Source organism: Trichomycterus rosablanca, chromosome 1, assembly GCF_030014385.1.
Source record: "Trichomycterus rosablanca isolate fTriRos1 chromosome 1, fTriRos1.hap1, whole genome shotgun sequence".
NCBI classification, from domain to species: domain Eukaryota; kingdom Metazoa; phylum Chordata; class Actinopteri; order Siluriformes; family Trichomycteridae; genus Trichomycterus; species Trichomycterus rosablanca.
The window spans coordinates 86,096-105,498 of NC_085988.1; the positions used below are offsets into that span (position 1 = coordinate 86,096).

A 19,403-nucleotide genomic window follows, 5' to 3' on the forward strand; every position below is an offset into this window, starting at 1 on the left:
CAGCAGAAGAGGGACACGTCACCCCGGAGGATCTACAACATGAAGGATTCCAGAAGAAACCAATAAAAAAGGAAGAAGATGAAGATGAGGACGATGATTTCTTCTGTAAGTAAATATGGAGCAATGAGCCATTTCTCCACCACACAGTGTGGTACAGTACAGTGTGATACAGTACAGTGTGATACAGTACAGTATGGTACAGTACAGTGTGGTACAGTACAGTGTGGTACAGTACAGTATGGTACAGTACAGTGCAGTACAGTGTGGTACAGTACAGTGTGGTACAGTACAGTGTGTTACAGTGCAGTACAGTGTGGTACAGTGCAGTGTGGTACAGTACAGTATGGTGCAGTACAGTGTGGTACAGTACAGTGTGGTGCAGTACAGTGTGGTGCAGTACAGTATGGTGCAGTACAGTGTGGTGCAGTACAGTGTGGTGCAGTACAGTATGGTGCAGTACAGTATGGTGCAGTACAGTGTGGTGCAGTACAGTATGTTGCAGTACAGTATGTTGCAGTACAGTATGGTGCAATACAGTATGGTACAGTACAGTGGGGTACAGTACAGTATGGTACAGTGCAGTGTAGTACAGTACAGTGTGGTACAGTACAGTATGGTGCAATACAGTGTGGTACAGTACAGTGTGGTACAGTACAAAATGGTACAGTACAGTGGGGTACAGTACAGTATGGTACAGTGCAGTGTAGTACAGTACAGTGTGGTACAGTATGGTACAGTACAGTGTAGTACAGTACAGTGGGGTACAGTGCAGTGTGGTACAGTACAGTGTGGTACAGTACAGTATGGTACAGTACAGTATGGTACAGTGCAGTGTAGTACAGTACAGTGTGGTACAGTACAGTATGGTACAGTACAGTGTAGTACAGTACAGTGGGGTACAGTGCAGTGTGGTACAGTACAGTATGGTACAGTACAGTATGGTGCAATACAGTGTGGTACAGTACAGTGTGGTACAGTACAGTATGGTACAGTACAGTGTAGTACAGTACAGTATGGTACAGTACAGTGTAGTACAGTACAGTGTGGTACAGTGCAGTGTGGTACAGTACAGTATGGTACAGTACAGTGTGGTACAGTACAGTATGGTACAGTACAGTATGGTACAGTACAGTGTGGTTAGTACTGGGGTCACTAATCAGTAGAAATAATGAGAGAATGTGGATAGTGGGATTAGAACCTGTACTGTACCGTACTGTCCTGTGGAGAAGTGCTGCTCCACTCCAGTCTGGATTTAAGGTTTAAATCTAACTAGAATTTATTTGTGATTGGAAAACCAAACCTACAATTTTACATTTCCTCCAGTTGTTGAGTTTCTTCTTCACATGTTGATGGAATTTCAGGTGAAGGATCTTTAATCCCTGTGGAACAAGTCATGGAACTCTTCTCCCCAGTGGACCAACAGTGTGGAGGTTTCCAGATGAAGCCTGTGAAGAAGGAAGAACCTGAAGATACAGATGAACTCAGTAAGACTTTTTTATCTTCAGCAAAATCACATTTTTATTTAATAAAGTTTTATTTTGTGAACTTATTTTTTCTCCAGGAATTTAAATTGTTTCAGGGTTAGGGTTAGGGGTCCTGCTACTAGTCCCTCCACCATAACCAACACTACTAGTACCTTCACCATAACCAACACTACTAGTACCTCCACCATAACCAACACTACTAGTACCTCCACCATAACCAACACAACTACTACCTCCACCATAACCAACACTACTAGTTCCTCCACCATAACCAACACTACTAGTACCACCACCATAACCAACACTACTAGTATCTCCACCATAACCAACACTACTAGTATCTCCACCATAACCAACAATACTAGTACCTCCACCATAACCAACACTACTAGTACCTCCACCATAACCAACACTAATACCACTACCACTGTCACTACTACTAATAAAGATTTGTTCTGAGTTTCATTACTTTTATGTGAGCAGGAAATTAATAATTCAGGATGAATCAGGTTACAGGACTTTAACACAGGATCTCAGTTTGGGTGAAAAATGTGTTTCCTTTTTAACATTTACTAACAATGTTTATTTATAGAAATATATTTGATTCTTTCTGCTTCAGAACTGAACAAGGATTTCTGCTGCTCCTCGTGTCCACGTTCCTCTACAACCCAAAATCACCTCCACAATCACATCAAGAGCTGCAACCATGATAAATATGAGGCTCTGGTAAAATCTGAGACTGAACATGAGAATCTGATGCCCACCAGAAGCTCCAGTAATCAGCAAACGTCCTCTGGTACTGTCAGCATTAACACCTCTCTCAGTCCCACACAGGAAGAAGGAAACGTCTGCTCAGAGTGTGGGAAGAGCTTCAGGTTCCAGAGTGAACTCAAACGACACCAGCGCATTCACACTGGAGAGAAACCATATCAGTGTTCACAGTGTGGGAAGAGCTTTACTGCACAGAATGTTCTTAAACGACACCAGCGCATTCACACTGGAGAGAAACCATATCAGTGCTCACAGTGTGGGAAGAGTTTCAATCGTCAGAGTGTGCTTAATAATCACCAGCGCATTCACACTGGAGAGAAACCATATCAGTGCTCACAGTGTGGGAAGAGTTTTAATACACAGAGTGATCTCAAAACCCACCAGCGCATTCACACTGGAGAGAAACCGTATCAGTGCTCACAATGTGGGAAAAGTTTTAATCAACAGAGTGTTCTCAGAATACACCAGCACATTCACACTGGAGAGAAACCGTATCAGTGCTCACAGTGTGAAAAGAGTTTTAATAAACAGAGTGTTCTCAAAATACACCAGCGTATTCACACTGGAGAAAAACCGTATCAGTGCTTACAGTGTGGAAAAAGCTTTAATAGACAGAATCATCTCAAACAACACCAGCACATTCACAGTGAAGAGAAACCATATCAGTGCTTACAGTGTGGGAAGAGTTTTTATACACAGAGTGTTCTCACAACCCACCAGCGTATTCACACCGGAGAGAAACCATATTTTTGCTTACAGTGTGGGAAGAGTTTTATTCAACAGAGTAATCTTAAAGAACACCAGCGCACTCACACTGGAGAGAAACCGTATAATTGTTCACAGTGTGGAAAAAGTTTTGCTCATTTAAAAACAGTTAAGAAACACAAGTGTGACACATTCAATTGTACCGAATAAACGAAGGGTTTGATTTTTAATACCACATTCCCAAAGTAATCACCAAGTGTTCCTGTTAATGTAGCAACAGCTGTAATGTTTAGCATGTGCACCTGTTTCTGTTTATTTTAATAAATGAACCCACAGTCTCTGCAGTCGGGTGGAACAGTGGCTTAGCAGGGTTTCCTCACACCTCCCAAAAACATACCAGTATGTGGACTGACTGATACAAAATCCTTCTTGTGAGTGAGTGAAAGTTTTCCTTTAAAATTCTACATGTAAAAGTTCCTTTTCTTCTCACTTTTAAATGATCTTTAATATCCCGAGTAGCAGCGGTGCTAGCACACAGACTTAGGCTAAGCATATGTTTCTGGCTGGTGAATGTGTCAGGCTCTTTCAGATTGCTGAAATCAAACTGGAGTAAAACTCTACTGTAGGACACCTGAAAGGACTTCTAACTGTAGTGACCAGCTTGAAACTGCAACCTACAGAGAACTTAGACTTGGGAAGACGAAGACTAAACCGAGTTGTTCTAGAGGTTTAAATTTAATTAGGTGGATCTCAGAAGGTTAAAGCTTCTTTTCTTCTCAACTTCTCTTCTACACGTTTCCTTTCCTTTCTTCCCTGATTTGTTTAAACTGGGTAACGCATTTTTGTGGCTCTGAAAGAGGGCTTTTGGAATCTCCTTTGTCCTTTTAGCTTTTGTCTAATGATGAACAACGATTTATCCTGCTCCTTGTGTCCACTTTCTTATACAACCCAAAATCACATCAAGAGCTTCAACAATGACAGATATGGTACCCTGGTGAAATTTGAGACTTAACTTGAGAATCTGATGCCCACCAGAAGTTTCAGTAATTGCCCTAATTAATGCAGTTTTGATACTATCGAAGTGTCTAAATCCTGATCAAATTTTTTTATTAATACTGTTTTCATGCAAATAAAAACATCATAACCAATAAAGTGGTAAGGGAATCACCTAGTAAAATACTTGGAAGAAAGAAAAAGAGACTTGGAGGTGAAAGTTCAAAGAAATAATAATTAACTTGCCAAAAAAATAACTGGTATCTTCAGAAAGGCAAAGAGAATCGACAGAAGAACAAGGAGATGTGGAGTTAGGCAAAGTGAGGAGTGGTAAAAGGCTAAGTAAAGGATGTATGGCTAGCTGAATATGAAGCTGGAGACTAAGGAAGGTGATTGAAGGGATTTGCCAGACAGTGGAACAGAGCTGGAAAGGATTTACAGCAGGTTAGAATAATAAAGGATGCAGACGGGAATGTGCTGATAAATGAGGACAGTGTTCTGAGAAGATGGAAAGAGTTTATTGAGATGATGATGAATGAACAAAAGTGGAGAGAGAAGGTTGGAGAACGTACAGATAGTGAGCCAGAGAGTGTCTTAGATTAGCAAGGAGGAAGTGAGGAGAGCTAAAAAGAAAATGAAGAGTGGAAAGGCAGTTGGCTCAGATGACGTACCAGTGAAGACATGGAGATGTTTAGGAAAGATGGCTGTGGAGTATTTAAGTAGATTGTTTAACAAAATGGTGGAATGTACGAGGATGCCTAAATTCTGTCATCGTAGCTCAATAAAACCCATTATTAGTTATGTCATCATATCTGAGGTAAATGTTAATGTTCTCAATATGACTGACCACACTGAATTGTGTTAGCATACATGCTAAGTCTAAATTCTGACATTGTAGCTAAATAAAAAACATTATTAGTTATCTGTCATCATATCTGAGGTAAATGTTAATGTTCTCAATATAACTGACCACACTGAAATGTGTTAGCATACATGCTAAGTCTAAATTCTGAAATTGTAGCTCAATAAAAACCATTATTAGTTATCTGTCATCATATCTGAGGTAAATGTTAATGTTCTCAATATGTCTGACCACACTGAATTGTGTTAGCATACATGCTAAGTCTAAATTCTGTTATTGTAGCTCAATAAAAAACATTATTAGTTATCTGCCATCATATCTGAGGTAAATGTTAATGTTCTCAATATGTCTGACCACACTGAATTGTGTTAGCATACATGCTAAGTCTAAATTCTGTTATTGTAGCTCAATAAAAAACATTATTAGTTATCTGTCATCATATCTGAGGTAAATGTTAATGTTCTCAATATGACTGACCACACTGAATTGTGTTAGCATACATGCTAAGTCTAAATTCTGTCATTGTAGTTCAATAAAAACCATTATTAGATATCTGTCATCATATCTGAGGTAAATGTTAATGTTTGTAGTATGGCTGATCACACTGAATTGTTTTAGCATACATGTTAAGTTTAAATTCTGTCATTGTAGTTCAATAAAAACCATTATTAGATATCTGTCATCATATCTGAGGTAAATGTTAATGTTTGTAATATGGCTGACCACACTGAATTGTGTTAGCATACATGTTAAGTCTAAATTCTGTCATTGAACCAAAATAAGTAAGAACAATCACACATGCTGCATGTATGTATTGATTTTGAGAGCCAGTGTTCAGATTAATGCACCTCCACTTTTCTCTCACATCATGTCTTGTGTTGTGCTCCACTTATCTGGTGCACCTAAGTTTGTAAGGAAGCTTCAGATTCACTGTACTGAACCGCACTAACAGGGAAATCACACCAGGGTCTGACACATATATTTAGACCATCATTAAGGCTTCTTTTTCACACAGTAAACTTTTACGTGGCATTTGTGAAGTAACTCCATATTGTAGAGCTTGATAAAGGTTTGCCAAAGTAATCCCTTGCCCATGTGTCTATAACAGTTATTGTTGAGTGGCGGTTCTTGATGCAGTGCCGTCTGAGGGATGGAAGATCATGGGCGTTCAGCTAAAGCTTGTACCCTTGGCCTTTACGCAGTAAAATTCTTACTGATTCCTTGAACTGTTCAATGATATTATGAGGAAGAAATATGCAAATCCTTTCCAATCTTTATTTGAGTTTCATTGTTTTTAAACATTTCAATAATATGAATGAACGATAGGGTTGGAGCAAGTTTCCAATGTAAGACTTCACAGATCCATTTAAGGACTTAATTGAGTAAAATAACTTACAGGAAACCATTGGAGAGATGCAGAGACTGGGGTGATGTGGTCTCTCTTTTTTGAGCCTGTAAGGAGGTGAACCCACGACCTTGATCAGGCTTAATAAAGCTGAATGAATGAGTTAGTATCAGTACTTACACTGCAGTCCAGTAGGGGCGCTAATAAACCTGAACGTTGTGGATTAACCACCTCAATTCAAACAGAAGAAGAAGAAGAAAAAGCGGCAGCAGCTGGTGTGTTTCTACTGAAGTGAATCATCTGTAAGTAAAATATTTATTTATTACACTTTAATTATTAACTACATTCTAATTAATAACAGAACTAGAGTTCATAATAAAATATCACTGTGATGATTTGAGGAGCTTTAACTGCCTTTTCACACAAAGAAAAGATTTCCAATGTTTCACTGATTAACTTCATTGTAGTTTGTAAATAGAAACATATTTAGAATTTGATGCTGTAACAGACTCCAGAAATGTGCTCCAGAGGTGTTTAGCTCTGCGTTCCATCAGCTTTTCTATTAATGAGACGCCTCCACGTTAATGGAACCCTCACACAGTACCAGTCAGAAGTTCTTTTATTATTTTCTACATTGTAGATTCATATTGAAGACATCAAAACTATGAAGGAACACACATGGAATCATGGAATAAACAAAAAGTCATGAAACAAACCTGAATATGTTTTAAATAGATGTTTTTAATACGATTAAGCACCATCTGAATCCATTTAGCTCCAGACTCATTCCAACAAGATCTAAGAAGTTCTATTGGAGGTCTTTTCTGCCAGATGCTGCCCACAATAGTTGTAACGTTCTCACCGTGTTTAGAGCCTCACAGAATAAACAATAGCCAATTAAAAGAGTCTAAAAGAATTAGGCAGAATATTCCTTAAAGGAGAAATAAGCACATCTATCTATCTTTGTATTAGATCTTTAATAATGCAGTCAGCAGAAGAGGGACACGTCACCCCGGAGGATCTACAACATGAAGGATTCCAGATTAAAATAATAAAAATGGAAGAAGATGAGGACGATGATTTCTTCTGTAAGTAAATATGGAGCAATGAGCCATTTCTCCACCAGACAGTGTGGTACAGTACAGTGGGGTACAGTACAGTATGGTACAGTATGGTACAGTACAGTGTGGTGCAGTACAGTGTGGTGCAGTACAGTGTGGTACAGTATGGTACAGTGTGGTACATTACAGTGTGGTGCAGTACAGTGTGGTACAGTACAGTACAGTACAGTATGGTACAGTACAGTGTGGTACAGTGCCGTGCAGTGTGGTACAGTACAGTGTGGTTAGTATTGGAGTCACTAATCAGTAGAAATAATAAGAGAATGTGGATAGTGGGATTAGAACCTGTACTGTACCGTACTGTCCTGTGGAGAAGTGCTGCTCCACTCCAGTCTGGATTTAAGGTTTAAATCTAACTAGGATTTATTTGTGATTGGAAAACCAAACCCACAATTTTACATTTCCTCCAGTTGTTGAGTTTCTTCTTCACATGTTGATGGAATTTCAGGTGAAGGATCTTTAATCCCTGTGGAACAAGTCATGGAACTCTTCTCCTCAGTGGACCAACAGTGTGGAGGTTTCCAGATGAAGCCTGTGAAAAAGGAAGAAACTGAAGATACAAATGAACTCAGTAAGACTTTTTTTATCTTCAGCAAAATCACATTTTTATTTAATAAAGTTTTATTTTGTGACCTTATTTTTTCTCCAGGAATTTAAATTGTTTCACTAGTCCTGCTACTAGTACCTCCACCATAACCAACACTACTAGTACCTCCACCATAACCAACACTACTAGTACCACCACCATAACCAGCACGACTACTACCACTCACATTACCCCTGCCACCACAACAAATGCTACAACCACCATCACTACTACTACGACTAGCTCCACTATCACCACCACCAGTACTTAACTGCTTTGTTTTGAAACAAGGAAAATACGGCTTTTTATTAGGTTATTTTTAGGTGTCCATATGCTCATGGCGCTAAACTTTTTTATCGTTAAGCTGAGCATACCATTTTGAAACTTATACATCTCTATTTCTGCAGATAACGCTAACCACAGAGTTGTTCTGATCTGGTTCTGTTTCTTTTTTAACATTCTATCTCACTTTCTCTAACTAAACCTGAAGCCTATTCTAGAGATGTATGTGCTGTATAAGCTCTTGTAGTACTCAGAAGGAATGAGTCCACTCTGTCCACCGTGGTCCTTATACTTATTCCATAATACACCTGAACTGTGTTCGTGGCAGCACAAATTGAACCCCTCTTTACCTGCCTTTATGCACAATGTACAATATCCAGTTAGTTTCTAAACTACCACAAAAAAGGTGTGGAGTTACTGCTAACATTTACGGCATTTAGGAGATGCTCTTATCGACTTATAAAAGAGCTTCCATAGTAAACATTACCTTACTCTAGTTTAAGCAAACAACTGTCCAAGAATGAAAATCTGCTGAAACCCTGATAGAGATGAGTAAGAGCGTTAGTGTGTAAGTGAATGAGTTGAGTATCATCTCTGCATCTACATCAGGTAGGAGGCCATCCATTGCCATGCCGAACAAGTTACTTCAAGGTTGGAGAGAGTAGACAGGAGAATGCTGTGATTCACTGTGTCGACGGCTGCAGAGAGGTCAAGAAGAATGAGGACCGATGACGGTTTGGCTGCATGAAGTTTCTCAGTAACTGCCACAAAAGCTGTTTCTGTAGAACTGACACAGGTCTGTAGTTGTTAATGTTTGTGGTGTCTAGTGTAAGTTTCTTAAGAAGGGGAATGACCTGAGCTTAATTCTCTTCTGTTGCTGCGCAATGCATCTGAAAGCCAAGGAGCAGTGTGAGAAGGTTTTCCTCGTTTGAGGGAAAGAGAACAGAGCTGATCAAGAAAAGTTGAAAGAGAAGAAAGTGAAGTATTAGTAGCAGAGTTGAGTGGAACGGTAGCAAGCATGTCAGGGTTAGGTAATGAAGTTAGGATGTTGGAGATCAGCGAGAAGGAAGATAGAGAGTGAAGATTAGGGCGTGTTGTAAGAGTGTAAGTGTGGTTGGAAGTAGAAAGGGTTGGGAGGTAGAGAGAGAAGGACACAAAGTGATGGTCAGAGAGGTAAAGTGGGGTGACTGTGAGGTCAAGAGCAGAGGATGGACGATTGAAGACCAGGGTCCAGAAGATAAGGTAAGAGAGAGATAACACTTTATTGATCCCAAAGGAAATTTGCTGTTTGTTAAACAATAGGTTAAATACATATCTGCAGCCATGAACACGGAACATACTCGGCCATAGACCTCATGATACGTCAACTAGACCTACTTCTTTATCTCAGCTGGGAAGTGTGGGGTGACTTATGCAGGAGTCACTTTTCGTTGGGTTTTCTCATTGATTTTCCTATTTCCACCACAACCTGGAAGGTTCCTTAAGTAGCAAACATAACATTTTGAACTGTTGAAGTCGGGATGCCGAGGTCTTGTAGCATATTTCATTTCTAGGTGAAAAATGTGTTTCCTTTTTAACATTTACTAACAATGTTTATTTATAGAAATATATTTGATTCTTTCTGCTTCAGAACTGAACAAGGATTCCTCCTGCTCCTCGTGTCCACGTTCCTCTACAACCCAAAATCACCTCCACAATCACATCAAGAGCTGCAGTGATAATAAATATGAGACTCTGGTGAAGATTAAGACTGAACATGAGGATCTGACGCCCACCAGAAGCTCCAGTAATCAGCAAACGTCCTCTGGTACTGTCAGCATTAACACCTCTCTCAGTCCCACACAGGAAGAAGGAAACGTTTGCTCACAGTGTGGGAAGAGCTTCAGGTTCCAGCGTGCTCTCAAAATCCACCAGCGCATTCACACTGGAGAGAAACCGTATCAGTGCTCACAGTGTGGGAAGAGTTTTAATCAACAGAGTAATCTCAACAAACACCAGCTCATTCACACTGGAGAGAAACCGTATCAGTGCCCACTTTGTGGGAAGGGTTTTAATCAACAGAGTCTTCTTAAAATGCACCAGCGCATTCACACTGGAGAAAAACCGTATCAGTGCTCACAGTGTGGGAAGAGTTTTAATACACAGAGTAATCTCAACAAACACCAGCGCATTCACACTGGCGAGAAACCGTATCAGTGCTCACAGTGTGGAAAGAGCTTCAATCAACAGAGTCATCTCAAAACCCACCAGCACATTCACACTGGAGAAAAACCGTATCAGTGCTCACAGTGTGGGAAGAGTTTTAATACACAGAGTTATCTCAACAAACACCAGCGCATTCACACTGGAGAGAAACCATATCAATGTGCACACTGTGGAAAGAGTTTTAATAGACCGAGTTATCTTAAAGAACACCAGCGCATTCACACTGGAGAGAAACCATATCAGTGCTTACAGTGTCGGAAGAGTTTTAATACACAGAGTTATCTCAAAATCCACCAGCGCATTCACACTGGAGAGAAACCGTATCAGTGCTCACAGTGTGAAAAGAGTTTTAATCAACAGAGTGATCTCAAAAAACACCAGCGCATTCACACTGGAGAGAAACCATATCAGTGCTCACATTGTGGGAAGAGTTTTAATCAACAGAGTTATCTCAAAACCCACCAGCGCATTCACACTGAGGAGAAACCGTTTCAGTGCTCACAGTGTGGGAGAAGTTTTAATACACAGAGTAGTCTCAAAACCCACCAGCGCATTCACACTGTAGAGAAACCGTATCAGTGCTCACAGTGTGGGAAGAGTTTTGCTCATTTAACAACAATTAAGAAACACAAGTGTGACACATTCAATTGTACCAAATAAACTAACAGTTTGATTTTTAATACCACATTCCCAAAGTAATCACCAAGTGTTCCTGTTAATGTAGCAGCAGCTGTAATGTTTACCTGTTGTAATGTGAACCTGTTTCTTTTTATTTTAATAAATGAACCCACAGTCTCTGCACTTGGGTGGTACAGTGGCTTAGCAGGGTTTCCTCACACCTCCCAAAAACATACCAGTATGTGGACTGACTGATATAAATCCTTCTTGTGAGTGAGTGAAAGTTTTCCTTTAAAATTCTACATGTAAAAATTCCTTTTCTTAGCAGCGGTGCTCTTTCAGATTTCTGAAATCAAACTGAAGTAAGTTGAAGTGAGGGAGTTGGAGGTGGCAGAGATGAAGATGCTACAACTCTCAGAATGACAAGGATGGACACTGGGTGTGTAAGCACGGAGGTGAATTCTCGTGGTAAATTAAAAGATCCGCATCTGAAAATAACAAACTCCAGCAGCTTAGAACGTTCAAATACAGTAACAAGCACTGAGTTCCTGCACCATTCTGTTTTAAACATTTACACCCAGTGTTTTACCAGACTGAGCTGAACAGATCCACCGAAAACCTGAGCAGGATGAGTGATTATTTTACCAGGTAGTGATTGTTATACTGATGGTTAAGCTGGTTCACCAGTTAGCATCATGATCTTCTCTAGGCTGAATTTTTCATCAGGGTTTAAACTACAGAGCTTGTTACAGGATGAACCACAGCATATAACACAGTAAAATATGTGATTATTTCTGATTAAATATAGTAAATAATAATTATAAGAGGTCCTTGATCAGTCTTAATAAAGCTGAATGAATAAATGATGTGGTTATCTGTACTTACACTGCAGTCCAGTAGGGGCGCTAATAAACCTGAACATTGTAAATCGATCGCCTCAAGCTGGTGTGTTTGTACTGAAGTGAATCGTCTGTAAGTAAAATATGTATTTACTTATTTATTACACTTTCATTATTAACTACATTCTAATTAATAACGAAACTAGAGTTTATAATAAAATATCACTGTGAGGATTTGAGGAGCTTTAATTTCCTTTTCACACAAACTACTAGCTTCTCCGCTAACTGTTAGCATCTCACATGATTCAGTACTGATGAGCCGATTCATTTGAACCGATCTAGTTAAATGAATCAGTTTAACAGAACTAAATCTAACATTTTTATAGAAACACATCGAGTTCTATTTTTATTTACATTTATGATATTTAGTGGACATTTTTACCCAAAGTGACTTTCGATGATGTTTTAATCCAACCAAACAATGTAAACAGTGGTAACTTAGAAGAGTGTGGCTAGAACCACCACTCAGCTACCATGAGTGCATTTCCTGAAACTCTTTGTAACTAACATACTGTAGTACTTAAACATTTTTGTAGGTTGACCCATTCGTAACTCACTCAGTACTTCTTAACTTGAAGTTTGAGTGCACACAGATTAAGCTAATTTGCCTTAAAAAAACCTCACAGACGCACTGGTTATAGTTATATTATATATATATATATATATATATATATATATATATATATATATATATATATATATACACCGATCAGCCATAACAATAAAACCACCTCCTTGTTTCTACACTCACTGTCCATTTTATCAGCTCCACTTACCATATACAAGCACTTTGTAGTTCTACAATTACTGACTGTAGTGCATCTGTTTCTCTACATGCTTTGTTACCCCCTTTCACCCTGTTCTTCAATGGTTAGGACCACCACAGAGCAGGTATTATTTAGGTGGTGGATCATTGTCTGCATTGCAGTGACACTGACATGGTGGTGGTATGTTAGTGTGTGTTGTGCTGGTATGAGTGGATCAGACACAGCAGCGCTGCTGGAGTTTTTAAACACCTCACTGTCACTGCTGGACTGAGAATAGTCTACCAACCAAAAACATCCAGCCAACAGCACCCCGTGGGCAGCGTCCTGTGAGCACTGAAGAAGGTCTAGAAGATGAGCGTCTAATAGAGTGGACAGTGAGTGGACACGGTGTTTAAAAACTCCAGCAGTGCTGCTGTGTCTGATCCACTCATACCAGCACCATGTCAGTGTCACTGCAGTGCTGAGAATCATCCACCACCTGAATAATACCTGCTCTGTGGTGGTCCTGATCATTGAAGAACAGAATGAAAGCAGGCTAATATGATATGTAGAGAAATAGATGGACTACAGTCAGTAATTGTAGAACTACAAAGTGCTTGTATATGGTAAGTGGAGCGGATAAAATGGACAGTGTGTGTAGAAACCAGGAGGTGGTTTTATTGTTATGGCTGATCGGTGTATATACTGTACATGGAATCATGTAATAAACAAAAAGTGATTAAACAAACCTGAATATGTTTTAAAGTTGAGATTTTCCAATGATCCAGCAGATCAAAAGTGACCATCAGGAGACCAACACATGAGGCTTTGTTGACTGAGAGACAGAACAGGGACGTTTACACAGATCCAGAATGTTCTGATTTAAGATTAAGCACCATCTAAATCCATTTAGTTCCAGACTCATTCCAACAAGATCTAAGAAGTTCTACTGGAGGTCTTTTTTGGCAAACAATAGTTGTAACGTTCTCACCGTGTTTAGAGCCTCACAGAATAAACAATAGCCAATTAAAAGAGTCTAAAAGAATTAGGCAGAATATTCCTTAAAGAAGAAATAAGTACATCTATCTATCTTTGTATTAGATCTTTAATAATGCAGTCAGCAGAAGAGGGACACGTCACCCCGGAGGATCTACAACATGAAGGATTCCAGAAGAAACCAATAAAAAAGGAAGAAGATGAAGATGAGGACGATGATTTCTTCTGTAAGTAAATATGGAGCAATGAGCCATTTCTCCACCAGACAGTGTGGTACAGTACAGAGTGGTACAGTACAGTGTGGTACAGTACAGTGTGGTACATTACAGTATGATACAGTACAGTGAGGTACAGTACAGCGTGGTACAGTACAGTGAGGTACAGTACAGTGTGGTACAGTGCAGTGTGGTACAGTACATTGTTGTACAGTACAGTGTTGTACAGTACAGTGTTGTACAGTACAGTGTGGTATAGTACAGTGAGGTACAGTGCAGTGTGGTACAGTACATTGTTGTACAGTACAGTATGGTCCAGTACAGCGTGGTACAGTACAGTGTAGTACAGTACAGTGTGGTATAGTACAGTGAGGTACAGTGCAGTGTGGTACAGTACATTGTTGTACAGTACAGTATGGTCCAGTACAGCGTGGTACAGTACAGTGTAGTACAGTACAGTGTGGTACAGTACAGTGAGGTACAGTACAGTGTAGTACAGTACAGTGTGGTACAGTACAGTATGGTCCAGTACAGCGTGGTACAGTACAGTGTGGTGCAGTACAGTGAGGTGCAGTGTGGTACAGTACAGTATGGTACAGTACAGTGAGGTACAGTACAGTGTGGTATAGTACAGTGAGGTACAGTACAGTGAGGTACAGTACAGTTTGGTACAGTACAGCAGGGTACAGTACAGTGTGGTACAGTACAGTGTGGTACAGTACAGTGTGGTACAGTACAGTACAGTACAGTATGGTACAGTACAGTGTGGTACAGTACAGTATGGTACAGTACAGTGTGGTTAGTATTGGAGTCACTAATCAGTAGAAATAATAAGAGAATGTGGATAGTGGGATTAGAACCTGTACTGTACCGTATTGTCCTGTGGAGAAGTGCTGCTCCACTGCAGTCTGGATTTAAGGTTTAAATCTAACTAGGATTTATTTGTGATTGGAAAACCAAACCCACAATTTTACATTTCCTCCAGTTGTTGAGTTTCTTCTTCACATGTTGATGGAATTTCAGGTGAAGTATCTTCAATCCCTGTGGAACAAGTCATGGAACTCTTCTCTCCAGTGGACCAACAGTGTGGAGGTTTCCAGATGAAGCCTGTAAAGAAGGAAGAACCTGAAGATACAAATGAACTCAGTAAGACTTTTTTTATCTTCAGCAGAATCACAATTTTATTTAATAAAGTTTTATTTTGTGACCTTATTTTTTCTCCAGGAATTTAAATTGTATCACTAGTCCTGCTACTAGTACCTCCACCATAACCAACACTACTAGTACCTCCACCATAACCAACACTACTAGTACCACCACCATAACCAACACTACTAGTACCTCCACCATAACCAACACTACTAGTACCACAACTATTACCCCTGCCACCACTACAACTACTACTAACACCACCACCATCACAATTTTCTGTTTATAGCTGAAACTTGCACTCTGCTGTTAGCTTTGCATCATATTTCCTGCCATCGTAAAGAAGGAACAGCGAATGAAACTGGCTAGTTTAAGCATAAAAACTTTAATTTGTAGGCTAATTAAAGTCATGTGATCGGTGACAAGGGACAGATTAATTCATTTCTAATTTGTAATGAATCACAGGTTAGTCTGATTTTGTTTTTGTGTCCAAGTAGTTTCAGTAAACACGTAATTTTAAATGAAATATTTAATATACGAGGGTGATGATAATATTCACCACAACTGTGTTTAACTGTGTGTGTTAATAATTCAGGATGAATCAGGTTACAGGACTTTAACACAGGATCTCAGTTTGGGTGAAAAATGTGTTTCCTTTTTAACATTTACTAACAATGTTTATTTATATAAATATATTTGATTCTTTCTGCTTCAGAACTGAACGATGATTCCTCCTGCTCCTCGTGTCCACGTTCCTCTACAACCCAAAATCACCTCCACAATCACATCAAGAGCTGCAATGACGATAAATATGAGACTCTGGTGAAGATTAAGACTGAACATGAGGATCTGATGCCCACCAGAAGCTCCAGTAATCAGCAAACGTCCTCTGGTACTGTCAGCATTAACACCTCTCTCAGTCCCACACAGAAAGAAGGAAACGTCTGCTCACAGTGTGGGAAGAGCTTCAGGTTCCAGCGTGATCTCAAAATACACCAGCGCATTCACACTGGAGAGAAACCGTATCAGTGTTTACAGTGTGGGAAGAGTTTTTATATAAAGAGTGTTTTCAAAAATCACCAGCGCATTCACACTGGAGAGAAACCCTATCAGTGCTCACAGTGTGGGAAGAGTTTTTATATAAAGAGTGTTCTCAAAAATCACCAGCGCATTCACACTGGAGAGAAACCCTATCATCAGTGCTCACAGTGTGGGAGGGGTTTTAATACTCGGAGTAATCTTAAACAACACCAGCTCATTCACACTGGAGAGAAACCGTATCAGTGCTCACAGTGTGGGAAGAGTTTTAATGATCAGAGTAATCTTAAAATCCACCAGCGCATTCACACTGGAGAGAAACCTTATCAGTGCTCACAGTGTGGGAAGAGTTTTAATCAACAGAGTAATCTTAAAATCCACCAGCGCATTCACACTGGAGAGAAACCTTATCAGTGCTCACAGTGTGGGAAGAGTTTTAATCAACAGAGTCTTTTTAAACAACACCAGCGCATTCACACTGGAGAAAAACCGTATTATTGTTCCCAGTGTGGGAAGAGTTTTACTGCACAGCATATTCTCACAACCCACCAGCGCATTCACACTGGAGAAAAACCATATGAGTGCTCACAGTGTGGGAGGAGTTTTAATACACAGAGTAATCTTAAACAACACCAGCGCATTCACACTGGAGAAAAACCGTATCAGTGCTCACGGTGTGGGAGGAGTTTTAATACAAATAGTCATCTTAAACAACACCAGCGCATTCACACTGGAGAGAAATCATATCAGTGCACACAGTGTGAGAAAAGTTTTAATAGAAAGGGTTATCTTAAAGAACACCAGCGCATTCACACTGGAGAGAAACCGTATCAGTGCTCACAGTGTGGGAAGAGTTTTAAACAACAGAGTAGTCTCAAAACACACCAGCGCATTCACACTGGAGAGAAACCGTATCAGTGCTCACAGTGTGAAAAGAGTTTTAATACACAGGGTAATCTTAACATGCACCAGCGCATTCACTCTGGAGAGAAACCGTATTGTTGCTCACAGTGTGGGAACTGCTTTGCTTATTTATTAACATTTAAGAAACACAAGTGTGACACATTCAATTGTACCAAATAAACGAAGGGTTTGATTTCTAATACCACATTCCCAAAGTAATCACCAAGTGTTCCTGTTAATGTAGCAGCAGCTGTAATGTTTAGCATGTGCACCTGTTTCTGTTTATTTTAATAAATGAACCCACAGTCTCTGCAGTCGGGTGGTACAGTGGCTTAGCATGGTTTCCTCACACCTCCCAAAAACATACCAGTATGTGGACTGACTGATATAAATCCTTCTTGTGAGTGAGTGAAAGTTTTCCTTTAAAATTCTACATGTAAAAGTAATAACATGAGTTTTATTTTAATAAAGAATTATTCGATGTTGCTGTTATTAGTGTCACTTCTCTATAAATGTGGCTATAAAATAAAAATGCTTTAGCCTAACTGTAGCGGTGCTAGCACACAGACTTAGGCTAAGCATACGTTTCTGGCTGGTGAAGGCGTCAGGCTCTTTCAGATTGCTGAAATCACACTGGAGCAGACTACATGACTGGTGAGGCCTGGTACGGTGTAGGACTTGGAGGCAGTGGCACTGACTAAAATACAGAAGATGGAGTTTGAGGTGGCAGAGATGAAGATGCTGCAGAGATGAAGAACAAGTTTAATAGAGGTACAGCACAGGAAGGATATTTCAGAGACAAAATTAGTAAGGTGAGTTTGAGATGTTCAGAGGAGAAATAAAAGTTATGAGGAGAAGAGTTGTGAGCATGGAGCCACCAGGCAGGAGTAGGAGACGAACACCAAAGAAGAGGTTTTAGGATGTGGTGAGGGAGGAATGCAGGTGGTTGGTGTGATAGAGGAGGATGATCAAGACAGGACAAGATCCCGAAGTGCATTACAGAAATGATCCTTATATTTATCACAACTGAAGAGACTATCTGACCCACAACCAGCTTCAGTCCAGCTTTAAGGTGCCAATTTAAAGCTGCAGCTACTTTCTTACCTAATAACATCTGAGTCCATGATGATGTAAAGCTTGCTTGATTGTGGACAGTGTCAGCCATGTTTCAGCAGCTTCTAACTCATGGCAGACCAGTTTGTTGGTGGTTGCCCTGATGAAGTGTTCTGTCAGCAGAAGAAAACAGTTTGGGACTCTTTTATAAACCTTTAAAAAGAGACCACTGTTCCATGTACTTAATGGATACAGTCAAACTAGTCCTATTTATATGAACACAAAGATGTCAGCAGCTGTATTTAATCATAATCAGTATTGAGTAATTAGGAGACAATGCCACAAACTTAAAAAACATTAAATAACAGTTACTGTGACTTCTTCAGTTTACAGTTAAGCTTTCAACTTGATGTTGAGGGTTTTAAGGTAAACTTTAAGATCCTGTCTACTTAGTTCCTTCAACTGTAAACATACGAGTTCTGTTGTGTTTGGACGCCCTAAAACAAACCCTAAATGACCTGAATAACTTGTGAAACTTCATATCAAATAAACACACTAGAATTACAGCCTCTTAAATGTTACTGTTACTAGTGTGTCTGACCACACTGAATTGTGTTAGCATACATGCTAAGTCTAAATTCTGTCATTGTAGCTCAATAAAAACCATTATTAGTTATCTGCCATTATGTCTGAGGTAAATGTTAATGTTCTCAATATGACTGACCACACTGAATTGTGTTAGCATAAATAAAGTAAATTAAAATAAAAAGATCACCACGACCTTGATCAGGCTTAATAAAGCTGAATGAAGGAGTTACTATCAGTACTTACACTGCAGTCCAGTAGGGGCGCTAATAAACCTGAACGTTGTAGATCAACCACCTCAATTCAAACAGAAGAAGAAGAAGAAGCTGCAGCAGCTGGTGTGTTTGTACTGAAGTGAATCATCTGTAAGTAAAATATTGATTTATTTATTTATTTATTACACTTTAATTATTAACTACATTCTAATTAATAACAAAACTAGAGTTTATAATAAAATATCACTGTGAGGATTTGAGGAGCTTTAACTTCCTTTTCACACAAACTACTAGCTTCTCCGCTAACTGTTAGCATCTCACATGATTCAGTACTGATGAACCGATTCATTTGAACCGATCCAGCAAATTGAATCAGTTTATCAGAACTAAATCTAACATTTTTATAGAAACACATCGAGTTCTATTTTTATTTACATTTATGATATTTAGTGGACATTTTTACCCAAAGTGACTTTCGATGATGTTTTAATCCAATCAAACAATGTAAACAGTGGTAACTTAGAAGAGTGTGGATAGAACCAGTAAGCAATTACTAGACCAGTATCTCCACCACTGAGCTACCAGTTCAGTTCTTTGTTCTCTGTTATAATTGCTATAAATGTGATTGATTG

At 39.4% G+C, this 19,403-nt stretch overlaps 2 protein-coding genes and 1 long non-coding RNA gene across 3 annotated transcripts; 2 read left to right on the forward strand and 1 right to left on the reverse strand.

The window, feature by feature from the left end:
• Window positions 1–3,310, forward strand: LOC134331957 (zinc finger protein 239-like). Its single transcript, XM_063013540.1, has 3 exons — window positions 1–105; window positions 1,362–1,484; window positions 2,104–3,310. Exons 2-3 carry the CDS (start codon window positions 1,394–1,396, stop codon window positions 3,168–3,170), a joined length of 1,158 nt encoding a protein of 385 aa, XP_062869610.1. The 5' UTR covers window positions 1–105; window positions 1,362–1,393; the 3' UTR covers window positions 3,171–3,310.
• A 3,120-nt stretch (window positions 3,311–6,430) lies between these two features.
• On the forward strand, window positions 6,431–11,902 carry LOC134331878 (zinc finger protein 501-like). Its single transcript, XM_063013449.1, has 4 exons — window positions 6,431–6,462; window positions 7,133–7,248; window positions 7,730–7,852; window positions 9,780–11,902. The coding sequence occupies exons 2-4, from the start codon at window positions 7,143–7,145 to the stop codon at window positions 11,012–11,014; spliced, it is 1,464 nt and encodes a 487-aa protein (XP_062869519.1). The 5' UTR covers window positions 6,431–6,462; window positions 7,133–7,142; the 3' UTR covers window positions 11,015–11,902.
• Window positions 11,903–13,734: 1,832 nt separating this feature from the next.
• LOC134332553 (uncharacterized) lies at window positions 13,735–18,897 on the reverse strand. Its single transcript, XR_010015267.1, has 4 exons — window positions 18,803–18,897; window positions 18,023–18,144; window positions 14,795–14,953; window positions 13,735–13,838 (listed from the first exon to the last, which is right to left on the reverse strand). It is a non-coding gene; the product is annotated as an uncharacterized LOC134332553 (long non-coding RNA).
• Between the last annotated feature and the right edge of the window lie 506 nt (window positions 18,898–19,403).

Coding starts and splice junctions, on each gene's coding strand:
- LOC134331878 (XM_063013449.1), top strand. CDS start 7,143: ATGCAGTCAGCAGAAGAGGGACACGTCACCCCGGAGGATCTACAACAT. Junction 7,249..7,729: donor TGAGGACGATGATTTCTTCT/GTAAGTAAATAT, acceptor ATGGAATTTCAG/GTGAAGGATCTTTAATCCCT. Junction 7,853..9,779: donor TGAAGATACAAATGAACTCA/GTAAGACTTTTT, acceptor TTTCTGCTTCAG/AACTGAACAAGGATTCCTCC.
- LOC134331957 (XM_063013540.1), top strand. CDS start 1,394: ATGGAACTCTTCTCCCCAGTGGACCAACAGTGTGGAGGTTTCCAGATG. Junction 1,485..2,103: donor TGAAGATACAGATGAACTCA/GTAAGACTTTTT, acceptor TTTCTGCTTCAG/AACTGAACAAGGATTTCTGC.